This window comes from Terrapene carolina, unplaced genomic scaffold (assembly GCF_002925995.2).
Source record: "Terrapene carolina triunguis isolate 2854851 unplaced genomic scaffold, T_m_triunguis-2.0 Scaffold96, whole genome shotgun sequence".
NCBI classification, from domain to species: Eukaryota; Metazoa; Chordata; order Testudines; family Emydidae; genus Terrapene; species Terrapene triunguis.
In genome coordinates this window covers 21,591,985-21,619,049 of record NW_020664447.1, presented here as the reverse complement: position 1 = coordinate 21,619,049, position 27,065 = coordinate 21,591,985, and the positions used below count along the sequence as shown (strand labels likewise).

The 27,065-nt window shown below is 43.4% G+C and overlaps 1 protein-coding gene across 2 annotated transcripts in view; it reads right to left on the bottom strand.

The window, feature by feature from the left end:
- The window catches only part of NAT10 (N-acetyltransferase 10), a 35,344-nt gene extending 8,599 nt beyond the window's left edge, over positions 1-26,745 (bottom strand). The window contains exons 1-24 of one of the 2 annotated variants that reach the window (XM_024213855.3): positions 26,724-26,745; positions 24,165-24,287; positions 22,254-22,345; positions 21,148-21,319; positions 20,491-20,613; positions 19,462-19,523; positions 17,906-18,020; positions 16,772-16,879; positions 15,310-15,443; positions 13,703-13,796; positions 12,904-13,002; positions 12,038-12,174; positions 11,194-11,318; positions 10,605-10,755; positions 9,818-9,914; positions 8,146-8,262; positions 6,693-6,794; positions 6,506-6,580; positions 5,725-5,841; positions 5,387-5,520; positions 3,375-3,423; positions 1,630-1,723; positions 1,422-1,532; positions 171-343 (exon numbers count right to left, since the gene is read on the bottom strand). In XM_024213855.3, the coding sequence (XP_024069623.2) occupies positions 171-343; positions 1,422-1,532; positions 1,630-1,723; positions 3,375-3,423; positions 5,387-5,520; positions 5,725-5,841; positions 6,506-6,580; positions 6,693-6,794; positions 8,146-8,262; positions 9,818-9,914; positions 10,605-10,755; positions 11,194-11,318; positions 12,038-12,174; positions 12,904-13,002; positions 13,703-13,796; positions 15,310-15,443; positions 16,772-16,879; positions 17,906-18,020; positions 19,462-19,523; positions 20,491-20,613; positions 21,148-21,319; positions 22,254-22,345; positions 24,165-24,272 (2,589 nt within the window). In that variant the 5' untranslated portion in view covers positions 24,273-24,287; positions 26,724-26,745. The other variant, XM_024213854.3, reaches the window with a different exon arrangement.
- Between the last annotated feature and the right edge of the window lie 320 nt (positions 26,746-27,065).

Below are 27,065 nucleotides of genomic sequence, written 5' to 3'. Positions count from 1 at the left end.
ACTCTCTTACTCCCAAAGGGAGAAGTTAGACTAAACAACAGCACGAAATAAGAGCCAAGATGTAGGCAGGGATAGTTACATAGGAGCGAGTTACTCGCTCCAGAAGTATTGACCCGACATGGTCTCAACAGGGAAGGAAGGAGGTGGTAACGAATGCAAATGGTACATACAGACTGCGCGGCAGAGAGGGATGTGTCTCCTAGCTGGCTGAGAAAGTACATCCTGGAGACAGCGGGAATTGTGTCCATAATCAGGTGATAGTCCACCATGTTTCGAGAGTACATCTCTAACCGCTTCAGGTCATAGGGGATGAACACAGCTTCCAATTCAGGACGGCTGATTGCTGAGCAAATCAAAAACAGCAGTATTAGAATTGCACTTCATGTTTCTTCAGGATCTGGATAATCAAGCTCACTTTGAATATCAATTGCCTGTGTGCTAACAGCCACAAACACAACCCACATATTTGCTTTGAAATGTATATATATGAACCAAACAATAGTGAATATAACTGAATCCTCAACTGGTTTAGTCATGCAAACTCTCCGAATGAATTTTAAGATTAAATAAAAATCTGTGTAGGGGACAGACACCTCACAACTACAGTCATGATTCCTACTACTAGGCAAACAGTGGGCCATGGAGACTGGGTTCCTCCTCTTACTCTACAAGGGCTGTGGCACATAGGTAGGGAAGCTTGCACCGCCTCTGCCCACACTGTGGCTGTCCTCTGACACAGGGGGTTAGCAGCTTTCATTAAATAAAAACAAATATTAAATAAAAACAAAACACCGAACCAGACTAATTCCTGTGCTCCCTTGAGCGATCTTGAGCTTGTTACGTTCAAGAAACCACAGTTTGCTTTCACAAATTTTTTAAGTCAGAAGGGACCATTGTGATCATCTAGTCTGACCTCCCATGTTACACGGGTCACAATTCCTGCATCAATAACTTGTGGTTGAATTAGAAAGTCTCTTAGAAAGACGTCCAATTCAGATTTAAAGACATCAAGTGATGAGATCTCCACCACAGCCTAAAGATAAACTGTTTCAGTGGTTAGTTGCCCTCACTGTGAAAAGTGGGTACCTTAAGTCCACAGTTTGACTTTACCCAGTTTTAAATTCCAGTCATTGGATCTTGCTATGTATTTGTCTGCTAAATTAAAGAGCCCTCTAGTTTCAGAGCATTTGCAAAACTTTGAGCAAGTAGAGCTCTACTGTATCAGGGAGACAGTACTGTAAGTTTTTACTCAGCAATAAGCATATTTTTAAGCTGAAGGGAGCAAACAGAACTGACCAACAGGGAGTTGTAGCATTCTACTAAAGGCTGTAGAACATTTAAGGTATCATTTAAGAACCTTTTTGATAAACCATGTTAAGATCTTAAGCCACTGAAGGGATTTTAGAAGCCTAGAGACTCACGGGGTTGCAACTCCTGCTTGATATTCTTGTTCTGTAGAATGTTCAGTGCTAACGAAGGGGGGAAAGTGCTGAACTGATACGACAGCAGAGACAGGAACCGCCTCCTGAAATCTTCAGGACAAGAAGAAAAGATAATGGTTACCAGCACGGTTGTGCAAAGGATACACGGAGGCTTCCTCTCACACTAGGACAGACAACCAGCTGTTACCTTTCCAGAAGGCAGCGAGCCAGTGCTCCTGTTCACTCTCTTCTTCATTTAGCATCTTCAGCATGATACAGGAGTGCTCACCAGTCAGGTCATTCTAGGAAGGGAGACAGATTCCCACCCTTTGCATTATGTACTGAAGTGACAAAAGCAAAGACAGGTGTTGTAATAGAATTAAAACACTGGGGTCCCTCTTACCCAATTTCTTGCATGGACACGGGTTGTATTAAAAGTCACTGACCATCAGGGCCAGCTCTAGGCACCAGCAAACCAAGCACGTGCTTGGGGCGGCACATTTTCAAGGGCGGCATTCTGGCCGTCTCTTTTTTTGCTTCGGGCAAGCAAAAGCCTAGAGCCGGCCCTGGCAGCAGCAGCACGTCGCCCTGGGGCCGCTGCGGTTCGCACTGCAGGGTAGCAGTACCCGCACCTTGTGGCTGGGCCGGGCAGGCTCCTAGCGGGGGACACTCGGGCTGGGGACCGCCCCTTGGGGCACACAGAGCCCCCCCCCAGCGCCGCTGCCGGGGCTGGGCGAAGCTACCCGAGCCACCCAGGGACTGCGGCAAGGCGGCCAGAAGCAGCAGCGGGGCCATAGAGGGCGGGGCGCTGCCGTGCGGGGCCCGCGTCCCACACTCCGGGGCTCCGCTCCGCTCCCTCTAGGTCTACCCTGCCCCGGCTCCTCAGCCCCCTGCCGGGGCGGTCCCCGGCTCTGCCCTCCTGGGTCCCGGCTGGGCTGAGGCGTGGCCCAGGAGCCCCGCTGCTTACCCCGACCCTGCCAGCGCCGGACTGGCTGGAGGCAAGGGGGGAGCGGGCCGAGTCAGCACTGGTGGGGGGGAGCCCAGAGCTGGGGCGGCAGGAGGTGCGGGGGCGAGCCCAGGGGTGAGGTGGGGGGAGGGGCAGCCAAAAATTTTTTTGCTTGGGGCGGCAAAAAAACTAGAGCCAGCCCTGCTGACCATCATTATGGAATTTACATCCCACCAGCCTTGGGGATTTGATAAACTCCAGAGAAGGGCCAATTTTTTTTGCTATTACTTAGCTAGCCAAAAATCTCAGCTACCACTCAAGAGTCAGAAAAACAAATGCAAAATGGTGCAATGACACAGAAAACTTAACACTTGCTGTCAGACAAGACTTACTCTAAGTGACATGCTTTGATTTGCAGTTCTAGCATCTAACTGGCTCATGAGAGGAGATTTTGATATGAGAGTAGCAGAATTGTAAGATGGTGATGGGGTTTGACTTAATTCTAAAAACTTCTTTTCTATTAAGGTCCAGATTGTGTGAATTACGTACACAGAAGCATGTGCACATCGTTTTCATTCAAAACTACTGCAGCTGCATCACAAGTGTGGCAAATGCATGGGCAAATAACCAGCCAGCCATCGACCTGGCTATCTGCACACACTTGCCTGAGTTACATACATAGGCATTAGCCTTGAGTTTTTAAGCAGAGTAAACAGCTAAAAGATATTACAGACGGTCACTACTCCTCTTCCAAACCCTAAAATATATGTTAGCCCAGTTATTAGTGAACCCATAAACCCACAAGATAAAAATGACCATACAACCCCAGTGAAATTCTCTGACACTTATAATAAGATTTTCAAAAGCACCGAGGTGCCTAACTCCCAATGATTTGCTGAGGTGCTTCTGAAAAACCCCACAACCCAAATCTTATCAGAGTATGTGGAAAGGCTTTCACTAACGTCAGTGGGAGCTGGATCAGGTTCTTGAAACAGTAGGATACTTACTGGAGTCTGCCTTAGGTAAACTGGTACAAATCCAGCACGTTTCCAAAATCTGAGGTGAGGTGGAGAGGGGCGCGGAAGAGAGAAAAAAAATACACACTGGAAATTATTGAAATGTTAACACTACAGTAGTAGTAGTGAAAGCAGACCTATCCTGATTGTGGAGCAAAGTTCATATGGCATCACAGTAAACTTATAACAAATAATGTTAATCAAAAGGGCATGAAAAGGGGCTACTGATATAGACCAGACTTAGATAATAACTTATGAACAAAAAGATTATGACATTAGATTATGACATCAAAAAGTGGATAAAATTCATGTGTCAGAAATAAGGGTTAATTGGTTAACAATAATAAGGGGACAGCCTGTCCACCAAATGTTGGGACTTAAAAACAACAAAAACAAAAAAACCCAACAGATTTCAGTGAACAAAAACATGGACTCCTGGGAGACTCTTCCCACCAGAGACTCTTCCCTTCATCTCTGAACCTCGAGAATCCTCAGAGATTTCTAGACCTCAACACATCAGTGAGGGCACCAGATCATCACTGCTGGACCCAAGAGTATCCCAGACTGATACATGCAAGATCCTGTTCTGTCTTGCCATTCTCTTCCTACCAACCCAAAACTACTATCTTCTTCCTATCCTTTCCCCCTACACCCTTGGCTCCTGACCTGATCCTGTGATAGCCCTGCCTAGCCTGAGAAGGATCGGTGAAAAAGGAACTTGCTGGGACCAGACAGCATTCCAGATGAAGGAAGCAAGTCAGGGCCCAGAGCTGCACCTGTCATGGCCAACCCGCCTACCCAGAGCACACATTTATGACTCATCAGCTGCACTGGATCTTGTGAATTTTAGCAGGAAGCTGTACTTTTCCCACCTTTCACTATCCTATTTCTTTCTTCTCGTATCTGTCTGTTTTGTCAAAAGCAGGAATAATGAAAAGCACCAACAGCTGAGTTAAAAAGATGAGATTTTTCCCCATGAGAAGGGCTGTTTGACATCCTCTCTGAAAACGGCATTTTGCTAAGTTTTGACTAAGATTGAATGATAATGCACAAACAATTTTATATACTTTATATTTTGGATTCTGCTGCATAGTCAATCAATAAACTTCCAGATTTTGGCATGAATTTCATAGTGTTTGCTTCATGGAATTAAGCAGGATGGAGAGTCTATCCTCAGAACCCCAAACTACAAAAAGCGGTTTAATATTGCACTTTGCCAGTGTCATATTAACACCTTTAACTTCCTGGACCCACTTATTTCATCAATTTAATACAACAGTATCCTTGGGAGTGCGCAGCACCACAGATCTGCTTTGCAATGGAACTGGGGCAGTCTGGCCATACAAGAACCAGAGCTTGAGATGGTAAACGGGGACTTGGCTCCTGGGCTAGCAAAGGAGGGAGGGCTCCGCATTATCCTGAAGGGCTCCCAGAGTAGTTGCATCCAGCCATCCTGAACTGTAAGTACAGATCCCACCACAGGGGGACATTGAGCTGTGCCAGTTTTGAAACAGAATTACAAGCAAGGGAAACCTGTACAGATATCAGGACCCAAGTGCTATGATACATTCATCTGTAGGGGCTCCCCCCAACCGCATTTAGTATAGATCAGCGGTTCTCAAACTTTAGCGACCCCAGAACCCACATTTTGATTTAAAATTTTTCACGGACCCCCAATCACCCTATTCAGCCCCAGGCCTCGCCCCCACCCCACTCCTTCCCCCAAGGCCCCACCCCCGCCCCACCTCTTCTTGCCCCCACTCCACCCCTGCCCCTTTCCACCCCCTCTCCCAAGCACACCCCGTCCCTGCTCCTCTCCCTCCCTCCCTCCCAACGCCTCCTGCTCACCGCTGAACAGCTGTTCTCCGGCATGAAGGATGAGCTGGGAGGGAGGAGGAGGAGTTGACCAGCGGGGCCCATGGACCCCCTGGAGAACCCTGGGGGTCTGCGGACCACAGTTTGAGAAACGCTGGTATAGATGACAAATATGGTTAAACTCTTACTTGAGCAGCCTTGGTGTCAAGCCATAAGATACACCCAGATAATCTAGATTCTCCGCTTGTCGCTCACTCAGTTTGAGAAGTAAAGGAGGCAAGTCCTTCCGAGGTGTCACAGCCTCTTCTAACAAACTGACAGCCTGGAGAGAAGAGAGGGAAAAAGTGCAGCCAAGTTAGCAGGTGAATAACAGAGTCTTCACAGTGACTGCAGATTAAATCTCTCAAAAGCTATAAACATGGAAGGATATATGAGACTCAGCTACTGAGGGTTCCACCATATATTCCAATATGAACTGAATAGCCTAAAACAGCAAGAAAAACCAGGAGCACATAGAGCTTCATACCTCACTGCTTACGGTGGCAATTCCTTTTGGCTTCGGAGTAACTTTTTCTTCCAGGCAAGGGAATTTGCCTTCATAGTACATTTGCAATAAGGTCAGAGCCCTGCTGCCATAACCCATCTGTGAAGGAGGAAGGGAATTTAAAACAAATGAAAATACATTAAAAAGTTCTTAAAACTGTGTGTTTGTTTTTGTAAAGAAGATTCATTATCTCATCACATTCACCACAAAAGCTTCACATTTCGCCCTACAGAGGGCGCAGGCAGTTTACAGATGACCTATACTAGTATCATTCAGCCACTACAAAAACCTATCTGCTGCTTACGTACTTAACAGCTTATAGAAGGGGAAGTGCAGGATGCATTGTCCAACTGAAGCTACCACCAGAAGTTTAGGGCTCAATCCCGCAGCTCTCAGATTAGTAACCCACCGAAGTCCTAGTACTTACTGATGTACGGTCTGGAAGATGGGACCCATAAGTAGGCAGAAAGAATGACCCCAGGACACCAGGGTTAACCCCCCCAGTCTCTCAAGAAATTCACGGGCTCTAATGCTTCATATCACATCTCCAGCGTCAAAGCGCTGCCCAGCAAGATGCTGGGGGCATTGGTTTGGTACTACCCCTAAGGAGGACAATTCCCCTACACTTGCTGCAGAAGCTGAGCTTTCATTGGAAGTCTCCCACCCAAATAGTGGTCAAGCCTCATTCTGGTCATCTTGTGAGAGCAGATGAGGTGGTCTCACTGCTGGCTACCTATAATCACAGAATGCTGGAATACATTACCCCTTGATAATCAGGGTGGACTGCAATGCGAACAACACGTCCACCCGAGAGGCTCCCGAAGTCTGGATCTTGGAACTGCGTGCGAAATACAAGTCAGATTAAAGAAAAGAGTTGGAGTGTTCAGAATAACAAATCAGCATTAAACACCCCTCACACGAAAACATAACCAAACAGCCAAATGACTTACCTGCTCTGAGACAGTCCATGGAATAAGATCTCCTGAAGCCTTCCTCCCCCTAGACAGGCTGTTCATGATAGTCTGGCGAGAGATCTCTCCCTCCAGACACACCTGCCAAGAGAAAGAAGGAAAGGTTATGAACAGAGAAAGATGTTTAGTCCCGTACTACAGCTGCCCATTGCAGAAGCCTACAGATAGAAAACCCTTGGTCAGTCATCTAGCCTCCATTTATACTGTGGGAGAACCTGTAGCATACTAGGATCCCCTTCTGCTGGAGTTTGTACAAACAGCGACAGGGCCTGACCTAAAAACATTCAGTCTAAAGAGAAGATATAAGCAGGCAGGGACGGGGGAAGGATAGTGTAACAAAGATTATAAGTAGGCTTGGAAGGATTAGATTTTTATCTGTAAACATCGATCTCACAAACAGCCAAAAAAATTATTTCCATCACTAGTAACTGAAGTCTGCAAAGAAAAATGCTGCTCGAGAACATAAGAGTTTGATATAAGGATATTTACTTTGCATATTTTAATGTGTGTTGTTGACAGTTTGGGTTAACAGTTATAAAGCTTTAAATTTTTTAATCTCAGCGTCTACTATTATTAAATAATTATTGTCTGACTCCCCAATTTTTTGACACCTCCATTTCACACAACTGTGAAAATTTAAATTGAAAAAAATAAAAAATGCTTAAAAATAAACATTGATGATAGCCACCAAAATTATAAAAACACAAAAACTGAATTCTGTCAACTTTAATTACAACATGCTTTAGCAAAGACTACCTATGTGCACAATCTATAGCCCTCAGCAGCAGCTAATCACTACCCACCACCTGCCTAGCCAGTTTCACTCTTAGATTTTCCCTCATTTCTCCTCTTAGGATGGGCCTGTTCCCTACCGTAGATTGTGAATTTACTAGCATGCATTGCCCTGGTGATCATAACCTTGATTACTGGTACTTAAAGGGTCAAGGAGGTGGAAGAGTTGTATACTTATGTAGAAATGCTCATGTTACTTAAGAATTGCAAATAAGATGCAAGAAGGTTCAATATCAATGCACCACAATTCAGTCATCTCCTAATGAGTTCATATTTGTGCAGCACTATACAAATGCTATGAAGTAACAGGAATACAAGCAACATTGGAGAAGTATTGCGATCAACTCTCCCCAGGGGAAGAGGTTGCTGTGACCAGTACTTCGGTTTCTCAGCAGGCCCTGCAGCACAAATGCGTTCCTTAGGTTGTAAGCGCTGGGTGAAAGGAACAATGTCCTTGTGTATTTGTACAGCAGCTAGCATAACAGGGCCCTGATTAAAGCTTCTGGGCACTAGCATAACACACACAAAACTGAAACTACTATATAGTTCTACAGATACGAGTCACTTTCACACATCCTGCCACTGCATCCTTATTAAACAGTTCTGTATCCACTGTATGCTTCCGCTTTCTGTCTTTTACCTGAACAACAGCAAGTACTTCTGGCAAGGAATTCTGGGTAGGTGGGACTGGTGGCAGAAGGCAGAAGAGATGATGGGCAGGAGCATCTGAAAGCATCTGGAGGTCATTGGGAGAATTCTAGAGGACCATAAAACAAACAAGTTACAGCACTAATTCTCTATCACTTACTAGTTAGTGTTAGTGAGATGGGTGGCTGTGTATCTGCAGACCAACAATCCTCAAGACTCTCTGCAGTTACGAGGGAAGAGTTTCAAAGTTCTACCACAAAGATAGTAATTGCTTAGAGTTCAACACTACTATGAATCCTGCCTCTCCCTCCTGCGAATTTGGATCTAGCAAAAACCTTGGTGTAATACTGATAGCTGAAGAAACTCTCAAAACAAATCAAGGCTATCACTCCTAGACTACATTACTTGGATTGGATTATCTACAGAGATTTAAAACCATAATATCAATCTCCAGGTACATTTTATTACTACTGTATATACTCGATCATATGCCGGATCGTTTATAAGCCAACCCCCCCCCCAAGATGGATAAGTAAAAATGGAAAAATTTTATAACCCGTTCATAAGCCGACCCTATAATTCAGAGGTCAGCAAACTTTGGCTCCTGGACCATCAGGATAAGCCGCTGGCGGGCCGAGATGGTTTGTTTACCTCGAGCGTCCGCAGGCAGGAGGTAAACCTAAGTAAACAAAGTGTCCCGGCGCGCCAGCGGCTCACCCTGATGGGCCGAGACAACAACTGGTGGGGAAATTTTTGGGGTGGGGGGTGGGGGGAAGCTGGGAGTCAGGAGAGTAACCCCTGTGACCACCCCCCACATGACCCCACCCCTAGCCTGGGACCCCCACACTCTCCCCATCCCACCCCACCTTATCTGGGGAGGATGCCTCTGGAGCTGCTCCGGCAGGCTGGCCAGACTGGGCAGCGTGGCCGCATGTTCCAACAGGCTAGGCTAGGCCAGGCGGCCGTGTGCTCTGGCGGGCCGGGTAGCGTGGCCACAAGCTGCTATGGGGGGTGGGGCCGAGCGGCACGGATGCGGCCTGCCAGCCCCAAGTTGCAGCTGCTTCGGAGGCTGGGGGGAGAGCAGCATGGCCAGAAGCAGAGACACTCTGGTCCTGCCTCTTCCCTTCTGGCTCTGCTGCCTCTCCTTGCTCCCTCTGTTGGGGGGAGGGGCTGTGTCCCACCTCTCCCTCTCTATACCTGTTCATAAGCCGACCCCCTTCTCTGGTGCTTCCCTTTTTTACTAAAAAAATTCGGCTTATGAATGAGTATATACGGTATTTTTAAATTAAATTTAAGGCCATTCAAAAACCCAGTTCTTATTTAATGCAATAAATGCTACTGAAGACTGTTCACCACCTACACTTCTCTCCCCTATATAATACAGCTATCAGGCTCTGTGCAAGTGCAACAGGAATGTCTAAGATTTGGTCTCCTGGATTTCACAGCCAGGAATCAGTATTAACCCATGTTGAGATAGGGCCTATTGGGTGAGGAGGGAATTGGGAAGACAGTGATGAACTCCAGGCCCAACTTCTAGCTTTGTACATCTGTTAAGGCACAGAAAAGCTACTGAGTTATCAGTCCACTAAGCTTTCTCAATTTGACCTCTTTAAAATGGCAGAGATTTCTCCATTACATCCCAGCTGACACGGCTGTAGTACTACCTTGTAGTGTGAAGCCACGTAGAGGGCCATCAGCCTCTGGAGAAAAATTTCCGACGCTTTGTGATAACAAAAGAGGGTGTCTCTGTTCACATAATATCTAAGCATGGTGATCAAGGAAACAGCCAAAGCCAAAAGACACGTCTCCTGTTGATTTATCCCAGCCTGAGGTGATTTTCCATGTAATATCACAGTATGAGCTGGCTCAGTGCTCTTATACTCCGCCTGCGTCAGCCAGACAGGGAACACCGATTCCTCATTCTTTAAGCTATTGCTGTCAAAAGACTTCAGCATCAGGGCTTTGGACAGTCTTCACGCCTGATCTGCATACGCCCTTTCAAGCACGTCAATTAAGAAAAAAAACCACATACTTTTGACCCTGGCCCTCGCTCAAAACCTTCCTTAGAACTCACCACTCTTCTTTGAAGCTCATCAATGGTAATAAGACACTGCCAGCCCACCCCTTAAAAAAAAAAAAAAAAAAAAAAAAAAAAAAAAAAACACACAGCAAACAAAACCCAAAAAAAAAAAAAAAAAAGCCATGCTTGGAGATCGAGCCCAGAAGACTGGCCTGAGTGCACTTTGATCGGAGCCTGCACTGAGAAGCACCTGGGTGGACCCTATATCTGCACAGAGCCCTACAGATATCAACAGGCTGGTCAATGGGCCAGTGCAGAATTGGGGCCTTAGACTGTAGCCTCGCTGTTAGTCTCTTCTGGAAGAACTCACTGTACCCTGCCACAGCTGGAAGTAAATTATTTAAAGCATGTATTAATTTCAGCCAGGATACAGGTCGCAGGTTTCAGGCAGCGGGCAGCCAGAGATGATCCTGGTGATGTTGAGACAATCCAAACATAGCAGGTCATTGAGCCATTTTTCAACAGGGTCTCCAGGGGCATATCGGATTGACTCGTGGAGGGAGACTTCATGCAATGTACGAGCTGGAAGGAGAGATTCAAAAGAAAAAACAAACATGTCTGAAGTGACAAATATTGAAGACACCAACAGGATCAGGCCCTTCAATAGCTTCGGTCCAAAAGACTGAAAGTAGCAAACCACCTACTTCCCCACCAAACCATCCAAAATTGGACACTTACGCCTATTTCCACATAGAATCAAGGTAGTTCGATTGCTCAGGTGGAGTCCATGCCCCTACAAGTGGGTTACGTTTCAGAAGGTGAGAAATTGATAATATTAAGCCGAGAGGCAAGTTACAAGTCAAGCTTCTTTAAAGCTTCCTGCATGTTCCTCCACCCCCACTCTCTACAGCTGCAGAAATCCAAGTACGCAAGCACCAAGAATTGTATAGGGTGCAAGTCAACAGCAGTCATATTGCGGGTTAGATACTCCTATTCAGAGATATCAGCATGGGGAGGTACCTGAGGCGAGTTTAGCCGTAGCTGTAGATTTGTTCTCTGCAGTCATGCTGGCTTGTGCCTGTGCACTCTGCTGCCGGAGCTGCTGAATCAGCTTCAGGGACAATGACCGACCAGTGCCCTCATAACTACAGTATTAGAGATCAAAGAGAAGCATGTAAGATGAGGCTGAAACAAAACTGCAGAAGTAGTGTGGGGAACTAAAATCCAACTTTATCTGCAGGCTTCATCTGTGTTCTGGTGCCATGTGCCATTACTAGGTCCCTTGCGGCCTCACTGTTGGTACAAGCTTACTTTATTCCCACACAAACTGCTTCACCTGATGCTGAAATGCAGCTGTTTGCAGGGTGAAAGACAGCAACTCTTTCAGGGCACTACAGTGATGTGACAGGAAGTGACTGATAATTACCGGTAGAAACATAAGGGGAATTTAAACAGGCAGGATCCAATAACCTATACTGGACTGTAGCCACAATGCTGGAATTTTCTTCATCTCCTTTTATTCAGAAAGTGGCTGCTCTCCACAAACCCTACACATTCACTCCGCCTAACAGACTTCAGCATCATGCTTAAACATTTGCGCTTTGTACAGGCGCAGAACAGAGCATGCCAAGCTCAGGCAATTAATGAGGCTGGACTAGTAAGTGACCCATAGAAGAGAATGAAGACAACAGTCAATTCAAAGGCAGCTCTCAGCCATTGGACAGAGCAGTTATGCAAAAGGGTCAGTACTAGCAGAAAGAGCATAAGGGCTGACCTGAATGAGAGCAGTAAATCTGCAGGGTCCTACAAGAAACTGCCCTTGCTGTTTGTTTCCCAGACAAGCAGGCCTGCGTGAGTCTCTTACCCATTGATTGTAGAAGCCATAAAGACGAGGTAAGGCCCCAGTAGGTTTTTCACCAGAGGAAGGGGGATGGCAGCAGCTTCATCAATCACCACAAGTTCTGCCTGGCCCAGTTTCACAGCATCGGCGGGATGTATGTACTGCAAGGAGCGAAGTACCATTTTAGCCCATGAAAGCTTATGCTCAAATAAATGTTAGTCTCTAAGGTGCCACAAGCACTCTTGTTCTTTTTGCGGATACAGACTAACACGGCTGCTACTCTGAAATCTGCTATTTTACTAAGGTAATCCCTATCCAGAGCTGCTGTCTAGGAGTTGAGGAGACTTCAAAGGAGGCAAAGCTGCAGCCCTGTAAGAACAGTTTCCTTCCAAGGTGCCAGTCTCTGATTAGAGAGAAATGGAGTGCAGGCACTGTGGTAAACTAGTTGGGTGAACTTTAGTGCCAATCCAGGGAGGAGGAATAGCAGGTCATATGCTTTATGTCATATCTATGGAGCAACAAAAGCACTTTATTTGTATCAGATTAGGTCTCCTTCATTTTTCTGTCTGTTATAAATTTGTGCTCCTCCACCACACTTTTCTGGACACTATTATAATACATACCAAAAGACAAGCATGTGCAAATCCAAATGAAGATTCTTGACTTACAAGATCTCCACAGAGCTAGATAAATAGCTTCCCTTGTGGAACCCATTGATCAGGAAGCAATTTGCCTCCTCTAACCTGTTTGAATACACAATGGTGTGTAACATCGTTATACATTATGTAAAATGAACACACGTAAGTTTAAAAACTTAACTATATGCTATACTTCAAGTGGCCATGAATGGGAAATAGTGAGGCTGGAGAAGAGACATGCGGATTAATTACCTGGATAGTCTGTCTGTGCTCCTTGAACACATTCACTCTGACGACTGCTTTATTAAACTCAGGGTTCAGAGACTGAATAATCTCATAGTCCAGATGTTCCTGAAGGAAGAGATTAAACAAAAGGAAGATGCAAGACCTAACAGAACAGCAGGTTGTGAGAAAAACAAAGTATTTCTCACCACATTCTGCTAGTTTAATATTAAATCTTCCATTCAGATACTCACTTGCACTCCTGAGGGTCAGTTTATTTGCACAGAAATTCTGTAAAGAAAGCCTCAACCTGGTTAAACCTACCTGTATTCCTAAAGTGAAAACAGTATTAAAAATATAATAGTACTTTGGTTCCCTTTCGTCCATTCAATGAGATCCATCAGAGAGCTGGTTTCTCCAATACTTGCAAAGTTCATGGAGTAGCAGATCCAAGAATAAATTCCATTTCTTAGCAAAGAAGCTGTCAATTATTTAATCTATTTCACTTGTATTCCTAGCATTTACTTTAAATTGAGGGCCCTAACTGAAAATCTTGTATTAAAAGCAATATCTGTTTCCTTATGCAAAGAAATCTAGTTTCACAATATTTCTGATTTACAAATACTTAATGTAAAATATCACTGCACTCTGATTCACTATATACTTCTACAGAGCATTATAAAGGCTTTTAGGTGCGAACAGCCTATAGCTAAAAGGGTATCATATCATTTTTAAAATAACCACATAAAAACCAAAATGAGAAATGCAGTTTTAAATCCCTACCTAAACACGATTCTATGAAACCACTGTAAAAGCCTGCTCTCCTTACCTGGTACTGCAGTGCATCAAAGCCTTTAAATACAAACTCAAATAGTGTTTGAAGGTTATCTGGACTGGGAGATGTCACAAAGATGTTGGAGTAACTGTTGAGGAAACAAAACAGGGTTTTAAATCCTTTTATCCAAAGCAGTGTGAATGATTCAGTTTATATTATACAGAGCACGTACGACATTACAAAACACTGAAATTTTACATATACGAAGCATCTTAAACCATAAAGAGTTTATAGAAGGCAGATTTATAACTGTAATAGAAAACAACAATTAAAGTGAAACATTCTTCCTACCACACCTATAGGATACTTCTGTGTGTACCACTATGCCAAAGTATTCAGCAGCACACACTTCTCTACTCCTGCATTCAACACTTACTTCTCCTGAAATGCCCACAAGTAGGAATCCTAAAAGTGTTTTCAAATTTAGTTTTCCCAGTGGGGTCTCCAGTGCATACTCTCTGCTCCACCTCATCTTTTTGACTGTAAGCTGTATGGTCCAATGGCCATCTTCATTTTGTACCAAACAGCATTTTGTCAGTGATCAATAATAAATCATCATCTAACCTCAAGTTCTTTTTACTGTTAACAAGAATTACACTATCTACCCTTTTATGAACGGACCCAAATCAGTGAGTAAAGCAAATTATTTAATTTATTGTAATATCCCCATCACTATATCAGGATGGGAATGACTACTTAAAAATTACTATTTCGGACATATATTAAGTGCATTTATTTCTAAAACAAGCAAATCAATATTCTCAGATATCTAATAAAACTCGAGCTCACATACAAAGGACAGTGAACTTCATTATATGAACGGATGTGACTTTAGTTAGATACAGCAATAGTACAATTCTCTCTCCACATGAAAGTAGATAAAAGATAAATCTCAATATTTAAATTAAGATGTACAGACAAGTCACTTGAGAATTATGTTCCTGTGTTACTAGTTCTAGCGAAATTCATCACTTCTTGATGACTGATACTTGAAAAATGAAATAATTGTGAAATACGATCATTTCTGCATGTTATGAATCTACAACCCTATCCACATTAAGCCACCATGCCAAAAAAAAAAAAAAAAAAAAAAAAAAAAAAAAAAAAAAAAAAAAAAAAGTACATTCAAAAAAATTAAAACGGTAAGCCCTTCCATTTCCTGGGACACCTGCTCCAATGTACACAAGTATTACATTGTTTACCTAGTAGAGCACTGATCCTATGAATACTTATGAATATCTTAACTTTGAGCCCATGAATAGTCCCATGCTACATACAGATCCAAGCACACTGTCAGAATTCACCACACTTATATCCTCAACTTCTATTGCTCATTGGTTTCACTACACAACTGATAACTGATTTTTAGTTGCCTATTTTAATTTTTTAAATGTGATTATTCTGACTTTTAAAGATTTAAAATTTCCTGTTAGTATAAAAATGTAAAGATTTGGAAATCAATACAACTATCCATAAAAATGCATAAAAAGGATTGCGTAATATATGTATATTACTGACACACAAATGCACCTCAAACCTTCTCAGCCTTCTCATTATTTACCAATGGAAATAAAAGCCTGGACAGCTGAGGTTAAGCTTACCCAAAAGCCACAGCTCCAGCTATAGCCAATCCTAAGGCAGCAGATTTACCACGTCCCCTGGCAGCTGTTAAAGCCACAGTGCTCCTCAGAGTCTTCTCAGAAATGGCTTCAATAAATTTCAAAAGTGCTTTTGCCTGGTGAATAGGAAACAAACACAGGAGTGGTGTCTAATGGAGAAATAAAGCCATGTCCACATTTACTGAATGGTATCACTAGTGGGAGCTGACACATCCCTTTTCCAGGCATTGGGGGGCAGGACGGGAAACGATGAGTAAGAGAGACATTAAAACCAGCCAAATAACTTTTTTTTTTTACTGCTTGATACTTAATACCACAATCTCTGAGCATACTTGCACCCTGAGCTCTCAAAATGGGACTGGGCAAGACAGAGAATGATAGTTATAGTTATATTGTGGATTTTAAGAGCATGTTTTACTTGAGAACTTTAAATCACTTTATACCAGGAGATTTTCATAAGCACCTTACTGTCATTTGTGCCTAAGTCCCCTTGGAAGTCCCAGAACCCCTCCGTAAGGTAGGAAAGTATCTGATCTATTGTGCAGATGGGGGATGGCAGGAACAGTGAGGTTTAGAGACTTGCCCAAGGTCACACAGCAGGTCAATGGGAAGAATCTTAAAGCCCAGTCTCAGCTCTAACCACTAAGTGTACTCCCTGACCAAACCAATCCTACAAACTGGACATCATGAGGAAGCAAGGGACAAAGTAGGACCTGTTTTAACTCTAGAGACACATACACCCTTTAATCTGTGGAAGGGTGAAGACAATAGCAGCAAGAGTAATAAGTATTTGCCTTTTACAAAGCATCTTTCACTCAGAAGGATCTCACAGCCCTTCTCAAATCACATGCTTGCAAAGTTACTTCTCGCAAGGAGAACTGTACACAACCAGCACTCTGTACCACACGAGGGATGGGGACGTTTTGAACAAGGGCACCAAGACAAGCCCTTGCTCAATTGAAAGAGTTGGGAATCTTTATCATCCATGGACCGGACTTGGAGTTTAAGTTGTTAAATGTAAGACACAAAATAAGTTACATAATAGCTCAGCTACCTTCAGAGGTGGTAAAATGGGCTAAGTCAACTCATGCCACTATTTGAACATATGGCTCAGTTGCCCACTTAACGCAAATCTGATGCTTTGAGAGCCCTATGCCATTTCCTCTCAGTAAGTGAACTTGCTAGTACAACTCCTCAGCCTCTTTCCATTCTAACTCTTCCTTTCATTAGGGAAAGTCAAGCTGCTTGAAGAGGCCTCTCACACCTGCCTTTGAGCTGCCCCGTCATGTTAACTCTTCCAAGCAAGCCAAGGGAGAGTTGCTTTCCTGTAGGAGGCAGCACTGGCTCGTGAACTTTTCATTCAGAGGAACAGTATGGGACAAAAACATGAATGGTTGGGGCATCTGTCAAGAGAACAGCATTCCCAGTTTAACACCATGCCAACCTGATCCAGAGTTTTACAGCTATCAACCAGCACTCCTACAGGTTGCGTATCCTGCAAACTCTCCTTCAATTCCTTCAGCTCCAGATCCTGAGGTCTGAGGCTATCCTCCTAGAAGCAAGAGAAGAATTTAACAAAGCAGGATTAATAAGGGACCTTTCAGCACAGCTGCTACCTCCACACCTGTCATATCTTTATATGGCAGGAAGAGAAGTTCTATTACAAATTTAATAAGCTATACTGGGATCAGGCTTGTAGATGGGGCATACATTTGGGTCCAACATATAATACATCCTTCAGAATGAGGGACAGGTGAGGTGTGAATCCAGTCCTCTCTGGACTTGGATTAAAAGAATGATCAACCCAGCCTCAGTTCTAGATTATTGAGAACTGGTACAATAGGCTGTATTAACTCAGAAGAGGAGATTATTGCTAGATATCTTTCTAAAGTTTTTTTTGGTAAGTCATCTTCAGTCTATGGATCAGAACTTCTCAGGACTCAAATAACTCAAAGTTCTGTTGTAAATAGTGATATACAAGTTTAGAGCACCTTCTGTTCCCCGTGCTTCCAAAACTTTGCAGATTATACACAGACACTTCTTTCATCAGTGAAATGCAGTAAGTGCATAACAGCAATATTATTCAACAGTTTAGGTCAAGAAGTAAGGAGAAGCATCCAACATACTGCAGGGAATTTTGGTGACCAGAATTACCCAGACAGCAATATTCTCAGGACAGAGAGCTAAACCCCGATATGTTTGTAAAACATGCCAAAAAGATATTCAGCCATCATAAGTGATCAACCTCTCATCTGACAGCTGGCATTGCCAGCAGCACAATGCTTCCTATCAAATTGCTAGAGGATTTTTTCAGCAATGATTCAAAAGAGCACCCACTGCTGAATCACTGACACCGCTCCCTACAGCGCCCAGATAGATACTGCTTGGCAGATATAAGAAGCAGTTGAATCTTCAAGTCCAGAATTTAGAATTGGCTTTGCTCTCCTTTAGTCTGAGGTTAGAATAATACTTGCTATTTAGTGGGGGAAGAACCACCTCATCTTTATCAAACTTTAAAATACTGTTTGCATCTTTGCCTTGGAAAAGGCTTTGAATCAAATACGTAATATACACTTACCTGAGACTGTGGAGGAACTGGTGTTATGTTTGCAATGTGACTAGAGATTGGCAGGATGTTGAGCTGATCATCAATCACTATGCAGTTCTTACAAGAGGCCAGAGACAGAATGAACCTGCATGATCAGACAAAGCCAGCTCAAATACAGCACTGGTGACACCAGGGCTTATTTACCCTGGCTCCCTTTCTCTCCAGATGCTGCACTTACAATCTGGTCCTGCTTTTACACAGTTTTATAGCTGGGCTGAGACAAGTTAGTTACTCAGCCCACTTTTACTTAACATTCCTAGTGTGCCCTGTTATAACATCTGAATGTTCAATAAACTAGAGTCTTGCATGGTGTCAAGTATCAGGGGGTAGCCGTGTTAGTCTGTATCTACAAAAAAACAACAAGGAGTCTGGTGGCACCTTAAAGACTAACAGATTTATTTGGGCATAAGCTTTCGTGGGTAAAAACCTCACTTCTTCAGACTCTATGCATCTGAAGAAGTGAGGTTTTTACCCATGAAAGCTTATGCCCAAATAAATCTGTTAGTCTTTAAGGTGCCACCAGACTCCTTGTTGTTTCTATAAACCAGAGACATTCACCTCCATTCCACCAATTTAAGGTGATCTTTCAAGAAAGCCTCAGAATAGGACATGACAATTAATTTGAAAATATCAGGGTAAACAGGCAATTCTTGACCCCAAGGAAGTAGTTACATGTACCCATCACTGTAAAATTCTAGTCCACTCATACTGGTTGTTGATTCCGTTTTATCCATGAGACCACACATCCACCAGCTACATGCTAAATAACATTCTATATTCTTCCCGGGGGAAAGATGGTGCTAGTTATATATCCTTATAGCAATGAAGACTGTTTATTCAGTACAGTAAGGCAGATTTCTTGGCTTTTACAAGAGACTGATCTAATGCCATAAAGAGAAGCTAGGCATCAACAGTTTCATATTTTTAAGCTGTGGAAGTGCTCTGCGAGTCTCATCAAGAGCTGCAACACTGGGAGAATGTAATTCTGATATTTGTGCTTCTGAAGAGCCCTTCATCAAAGAATCTCAAAGCGCTTCACAAACATTAACTCATTAAGCTCCACAATATCCCTTGTAAGATATGCAAAGATTTTATATATATATATACATATACATATACACACACATACACCCCCCTCTACTCAGATATAATGCGATCCGATATAATACGAATTCGGATATACTGCAGTAAAGCAGTGCTCCGGGGGGGAGGCAGGGCTGCGCACTCCGGTGGATCAAAGCAAGTTCGATATAACGTGGTTTCACCTATAATGGCTCCCGAGGACAACGTTATATCGGGGTAGAGATAGATATATATATGTACACACACACACACACACACACACACACATACATACACACCCCTCCCCCACCAGGAAAGGGCAGCCACTTCTGTGATAAGAAGGCACATACATTATTCTAAGTTAACAGGACATTGTGCCAATCCTGAAACAAGACACTGCTGTGGATGCCTTTCTTGCAAACGTAGACTTGTTAACTTAGGTTTTCAAGCTCCTAACAACCCACCTTTCGTTAAACCTCCCTGCTATGTCCTGATGTGCCTCTGTTCTGTAGCGTGAGTGAACATCCTGAAATAACAAGACAAAGATCACTCAGTCTCACAAGTTTGAAACATGAAGGAATCTCTGGGCTAGAGCACAGTTTATATGGAATATAATTCATATGGACTATCAAACATCCCTTTGTCCCCATCCATTCTTGATTATGCCTCTCCTTTCCCTGGCATAAAACTTCCTTTTCCTGTATACCATGCACCTCCCCTACCCTCCAAATTCCTCTTTAAAAATACCACCTTTTTACCCTTCCCCACACTAATTTCCACGCCAGCCCTATCTACTCCCTGAACTTTATGTGATTGCATCATACTGTCTAATTTATGGCCCAGTCATGCAGGGGCTGAATACCCCATGGTGAATGCCTCATCAGTGAAACTAGAAAAAAAACTGGTTCAGCAATTCAAGTGCTGACTCAATTACTACTAGTGAAACTCCCTAGCTGAAAAATGAATATATTCAGCATAAAATAGGTTACACTTCAGAGATATTATCAGTAGTGAAGTTGCTCCTACTTAACAGTAGGTATGAATTTGGCAAATTGAGCTCTTCTTTCCAAGTTAATAAAATTCTAGCAAATGTGCCTCCCCCCCCACCAAAAAGGGTAAAATTGTACATTCCATTTGCCTGTATAGTGCCCAGACCGAGATCATTAATACTTTGTGACATTGAGGTCCCAGAGAAGAATCAAACCTTTATTCTATATCTAAAGAATTAAGTTGTTAATTATGCATCCTCACCTTTGATCTCTCAGTCTAGGAGGAATTCAAGTCACCTTATTAAGCAGAACTGCCTAATGGTAGACACACACACACACACACACACACACACACACTGGCAGAGAAAGAACAGTAAGGTGGGGTGGGCACTTAAATGATGACTCAGCATATAATATAAAGCTGAAGAGAAATGCACTGTGTCTGGAGACTCTGGACCACCACTGTGTGGGAAAGGATCAGAGGTGCTTGTTAATCAAACATACCATGGTCATTGTATACAGCTGCTTCAGTGAGTTCATAGTTCTGAGGAGAATCACCACAATTCCACCTCCTTCCACTGTTTCAACAGTTCTAGCCAGAAGGTTTGGCGTCAAGGCTTCAAAATCCTAGCAAATAAAAACACAGTAACAAGCAAATTCAAGGTTGTCGTGAGTCTTCCAAGACAACTGGCATCGGCTAACAGGAATCAAACTGCCATAAAACATATTTCTGGAGGTATGCAGTGTAGTTGTAGCTGTGTCAGTCCGAGGAAATTAGAGAGAGAAGGTGGGTGAAGTAATTCTTTTACTGGACCAACTTCTGTTGGTGAGAGTGCCAAGCTTGTCTTTCACCAACTGAAGTGGGTTCAATAAAAGATATTACCTCACCCACCTTCTCTCTCTAATATTTCTGGAAGGCAAACTTCTATAACATTAGTGTTTTCTTGCTTCTAATTACAATTCTGCCAACAAATCCACTGTGCTCACAAAAAGCCATGCAAAATACCTTGAACCATCATCACTGAAAAATACAAGCAAGACAAAGATTTCTCCTGTAAAGCATTTAAATTGCTAGAAAGGCAGTAAATGGTCCAGGGGAATGAAGACTCTCATTCTAGTGTAATTTTTTTTTTTTTTTAAGCTAAATGATAAATTTGTTACCTGGAGTACACACATGCCAAAGGTGTTACCAAGAATTTTATGGGTCTCATTGTAATAGCAGTAGCGAATGTTTGTGGCTGCTATAAATAACTCAAAAGGGTCATCCTGCTTTAGGTTTAAAGTTCCACTTTTAATCTTCTTTTGTAGTTGTCTCATTCGCTTTTTACGGTGGCTGGAAAAAAAAAACGATTATAGTTGTCATGGGAAGAAGGCTGGGCTGAGGAGGCTGTTTGAGATCTGGTTCAGATTTAAAAAGAGGGTTCCAGAGTTCAGGCTCTAGAGTAAACCAGGGGTAATGTCTGGGTTACACAGTGCTGAACTCATCAACTGTTCCTAAGAGATTTCAGCCCAAAAATCACAGAAATCAAATAGGATCAACTGATCTTGAAAAATGTCAGTTGTCTTATATCCAAATCTGAAAGAAATTCCCAAAACAGGTCCCCTTTTGATTCTGAACCCAAATTTGTAAGTACAGATTCAGATACCCCTAAAGTCGAGGATTTTGACATGAGGGCCTACAGTCTGCCTCCAATTTTAAGGACTTGTCTACACTACAGATGCTACAGCACTGCAGCTGTGCCATGGTAGTGCCATAGTGTAGACACTTGCTACAGCGATGGAAGGGGTTTTCCCCATGCTGTAGTTAATCCATCCCAAGAGGCAGCAGCTAGGTCAATGGAAGAGTTCTTCTGTCAACCTAACAGTATCTATACTGGGGCTTAAGTCACACCTCTGAGTAACACAGCTGGGTCAACCTATGCTTAGGTATGGACCATGCCTAAATGTTACTGAAGTTATGTGGGGGGGGGAGAAACTAAGGTAGAGAGGGTCACCAGGTCACAGACTCTGCGTTGGAGCTGTGATTAGAACTCAGCAGTTCCTGGCTCCCAGCTCCATACTTCTGCCACACTATTCAAGTCAAAACAAACAGTTCTATTACACTGAAACTTTTGTACAATCACCACAGGATTTAGCCTAGTTTCTCCACTCGATTGAATCATGCGACCTACATAAAGCTGACCTGACAAGAAGCTCCCTTAGATCAGCTTCACAAGTTGGAGTGCAATTAGACTCCCAACAAAGAGTGAAAGACAAAAACTTCTTACCTGCTAAAGCCCAGCTCCTTCTTGTAACACCACAGGACTGAGGGTCTGGCCTTCACAGTTGCTTTAGATAGCATGTGATGGAGTATAACCACCTACCAAAAGGCACAAAACAAAGGCACATTAACCAACAGCTGCATTGAGAGGAGACAATCATGAAGTGAAACATTTTTTTAGATCCCAAGTGGAAAATATCAGATTTTAGAAATAGACTTATATTGCACAAGTGCTCAGTATCAACAGGAGTTAGGAGATGGCACAACTCACATCCAGCACCTTGTATTACCCCCCAGAACATCAGAATATGAACCCATGCAAGGCATGCTACAGATTATAATGTGGAGCAGAACTGCTGGGAAAGGGGATCCTTTCTAAAGTCTGGATGGGCAGTGCAAAACCCATCAAGCCATTAAAGCAGATCTGTGCGAGGTGAGGGCTGCTAACTCTTTGCTTCAATTATTCCTTCCTCTATAGTTCCACTTTGCCATATTTTTAAAACATATCTGACACAGAATAAAGCATTCTGCATACAAAGCAGATGAATCTCAAACATCATAAGCTTTGTATGTATGCTGAATGTCTAGCTACACATTGCATAAAGGAGGAAAGGATGGGTAATTAGTTACTAGACAAATTGGTGTCTCCTTCCAAATAACTTGTTTGTAACGGCTTGGTGTGCAAACTGTGTGTACAAGCGGTCAATTAGGGGTGCCATTTTTTTTTTTTTAATCAGTGGAGTTATACCAGTATAACTACATCCACATTAGGGGTTGTATCACTATAAAGGTGCTTTATACTGGTATGGTTTATTCTCCTTTCTCTACAGGAATAAGCTATAAATGAGTCTACACTGCAGAGACGGTTTGTACCATCTGAATTATATTAGTGCAGTATAGTATAGTAGCAGCATATTTAAAACAATACAACTTTTGTGTTTAGACAAGGCCTTCACTGTCTATTGCACAGGCAGACTTTTAAACAAAGGTAACTTTTCCCCCATGTCTCTTGAAACCTGCATCAGCAGATGATAGCAGCATTGCAGAGGCAGCACATTCAACCCCCATGTAGTAGATGGGGGTGTCTGAATTTGGGCAGTGCTAGTCATTCTCTCTCACTAGAACAACCACTGAGAGCCCAAAGGGGAAGATGTATGGGAGAAGTCTTTCCATACAATGTTGCCTCTACAAATTACTCCAGTAGGATTTCTACACTGTGGTGAGCCTTGCAAGGTAACTGGATAGGTAACACCTGGCATGAGTCACAAAGTGACACAATTTGTAGGAGAACATTAGGATAATTTTACCACTTTAAATTAAATGAGGGAAACTCTCACCAGCCTTGCAAGGGAGTAGAGAATCTTTTTCTTTTAAGAAGAGTTCGGATTCTTCTTTATTTTACCTGCTTTATTTCATCTTTCCTGAGCTTTTTTAAAATAGCAGATGATGCTTAATAGTTACATCCTTCCAAGCATTATTGAGATTCCTTGTGTTTCTATTATTTCATGGTTTGTACTAATATAAATATCACACTCTACAGCATTTACATCCTTATTAGGTACAACACATAGTATATTTACAGAAAAACTTCTCTAAAAATGAACAATATACTAACTCAATTACAGAATGTCTACTTGTCAGATAAGATTCTCATCTCTGCTGCTCTAGAAATTAGTTTCCTTCTTTATGAAAGGTGCAAGTTATTTATACCTCAACCTATTTATCATTGTGGGCCACGTATTCAGCTCTCCATGTGTTATGTGGGCCACATCCACACAATATGTATACTACTGTATGGCCCTGAGGATGTCACATGGGCCGCAGCTGTGTGCTGATTGGGCCGTGGGTTGAGAACCACCGCTCTGTACATTAACTAAAAAGAGCCACTGAAAATATCTGGTCCTAGGCTGATAGTTACCTGATCCTTGCCATGGTCTCCAACTAGAACAAACAATGTCCTGTGTCGCTCAGCCACTCCATTCTCAATTAGCACTCGAATGCGATTGTCTACCTTCTTGCGCTGCATGATTAGTAAAAATGCCTGAAAAGTTTTTTCAAAAGTTAGCCAGTCTCAGACCTACAACAGCATGTTTCAGTTTAGGATGTACAGCGGTGTCAAGAACATAAGATGCCCAGAGTTTTTATGAGATGGTTGAGATTTTTACATCAGATATTTTCAGTCTGACACTATCTTCCAACACAATCACATATTTGATTTTTTTTTTTTAAGTATCTGATTTTAAAAAAGCAATTTGACAACTTCTCGGGGAGATTGTTTACATTAGAATGACTTTTAAAAAAACATTTAACACAGTGCCATAACGCAGAATGGTTTGTCATACAATTAAAAAGCAGACAGCATTTTTCTAACATGGGGTTTCACTTGTAAATAGATATCTTTAACGAGCAAGGCAGCACCTTCTTCCTTCCAATTGCCCAACCCTTAAGTTAACAGTACTGGATGTATTTGTATTGTTCCAACAAAGTCACTAAGATAATGAAATATTAGATCTTACAATCACCTTATTCGGATTACCATGTTGCTTTTTTCTCCTCCACTCTCATCACAAGATTTAAGCAGCTGTTATTTCACAACACACTAGTTACAGATTAAGGACTTACTCCAGTGGGAAGCAGGATTCCAAATTCTCAAAGAGGAAATGGCTATTAAAGTTGTATTAGGTTCACAGAATCACTTTCTGGCTCCTGAGGTTACCAAAAGAGTAACTTTGGTAATATTTTGGGAAGGATGAAAGGTGTAATCAAACTGTCATTTTATGTTTAGGTACTTCATTGGGTGACACAGGACCGGCTCTAGGCACCAGCAAACCAAGCACGTGCTTGGGGCGGCACAATTCCAGGGACAGCATTCCGGGAGGTGTTTTTTGTTTTTGCTTGGGGCAGCAAAAAACCTAGAGCCGGCCTTGGGGTGACAAAACTAAAATCAATGCAGTATGCTGCTGGAAAAACTGAGATTTCACTTCCAATGGTATACAGCTCTAATGTTTTTTGAGATGCTGGACTTGCCCTGTCACCGACGATTAGTCTAGCAGTGCTTTTTGAACACTACTGCAGGACAGTGTAATAAGCAATGGCTCAATATTTATGCCATGCTTTAACTATGTGTAGTCACATACACACACACAGAGACCATGACTGTCAGCTAATCATATCCAGATGGATGAAAGTTCTTGCATGTTCATTTCCAAAACTTAGACCTCTGTTCAGTGAGCTAAAGGATTATATTAACTCCAATGAAGAGCAGAACTGAGGTAGTTCAGCCAATACACAATACATTGTTTTGATAGGCTGCAAAAAGGTTCCCAGACCCATTGAATCTACCTGAAATTGCAAAGATTGTATCCTTTGTTCTACAAGCGTATGCACGCACATCAGAGCCTTACAAGATTCTCTGAAGCAGAAGTGACAGAAAAGGGCTATTTGATCACCTAGTCCAGTGGTTCTCAAACTTTTGTATTGGTGAACCCTTTCACATAGCAAGCCTGAGTGAGACTCCCTCCCCTTACAAATTAAAAACATGTTTTTTATATTTAACATTATAAATGCTGGAGTCGAAGCAAGGTTTGGGGGTGGAGGCTGACAGCTCACAACCCCCATGTAATAACCGCATGACACCCTGAGAGGTCATGACCCCGTTTGAGAACCCATGACCTAGTCCATCCTCTGCCTGTTCCGGCTGCTCACTGCTGTAACTTTCATATTCCAAGGTGACTAAACACCTCCATAAAACCAGAATATTTTCTTCAGAAAACAAAACAAAACCGATGTCAGGTGCCCTCCAACACAACCACTGTTGTGACTGCAAAACTACACAGGCCCTCTGATCCGCATGTAAAGCAGAAAAAAGAGAGAAAAAAAAACCCGAGGAAGGGGAGCTGTACGGGAATGAATTCAGGAATATCCCGACTTTGACATGGGACTGCGGCTGGTTGGGAAGAAGGAGTGTGGGAAGGGGGAGAAAGAAAGACTAAGATTGATCGGGAAAACAGGAACATTGAGAAAAACTGAGGAGAAGGAAGGGAGAAAGAGACTGGAGAAGCATGGGGGGTGAGGGGGAAGAATCAAGAAAATAAGCAGGCTTGTGAAAGCGTTGGGGGAGGATCTAAAGGGCTGGGCGGTGAATTAAATCACACGCACAGATCATGGCCGCCAGGCTAACTAATGCGAGCCACATGGCAGAAGCGTCTTACATTTTCATTTTCAAAACTCTAGCGGACAGGAGAATTAAAAAACGGCTCCAGGGGCAAACCCACGCACGCCTCCCAAATCCGCAGCCCCACTGCCCCGCCGCTGCACAGCGCCCCGCACGTGACAAACCAGCGCTCGGAGACGGACGGACGGGGCATTACTAACCACCACCATCACACGCACCACGCGCCTCACCTAGCCCGGCGGCGACTGCTCCGCCGCTCCCGTCCCTGCGGAGCCCCGGCCTCTGGCGGCGCGGCGCACTCACCCACGTGGATGACCGGCTGGGAGACAGGCGGCCCGGGGAAGAAGGACCAGGCAGGGGAAGGCTACGCTACGCTGCGCGGCGAGCGGAGCATGCTCGGTAACTTCTACTGACGCCTCTGCCCGGAGTCCGCCCTCACTTGGCACCGCCTCTCGGCTGCTGCTCGCGGGGCTACAGGGCAGCATCGGGGCGGGAGCACTGAAGGCGCAGGAGGGGCAAACAGCTGGCGGCAGGAGAAGGAGCGGGAGGCGGATTAAATAGCGAGGGCGCAACCCACCCTGGGAATCCCGCTGCTACAGGGGGACGCGGCGCTACGCCGCAGTTTCTAGGCTATTTCGATGGCTG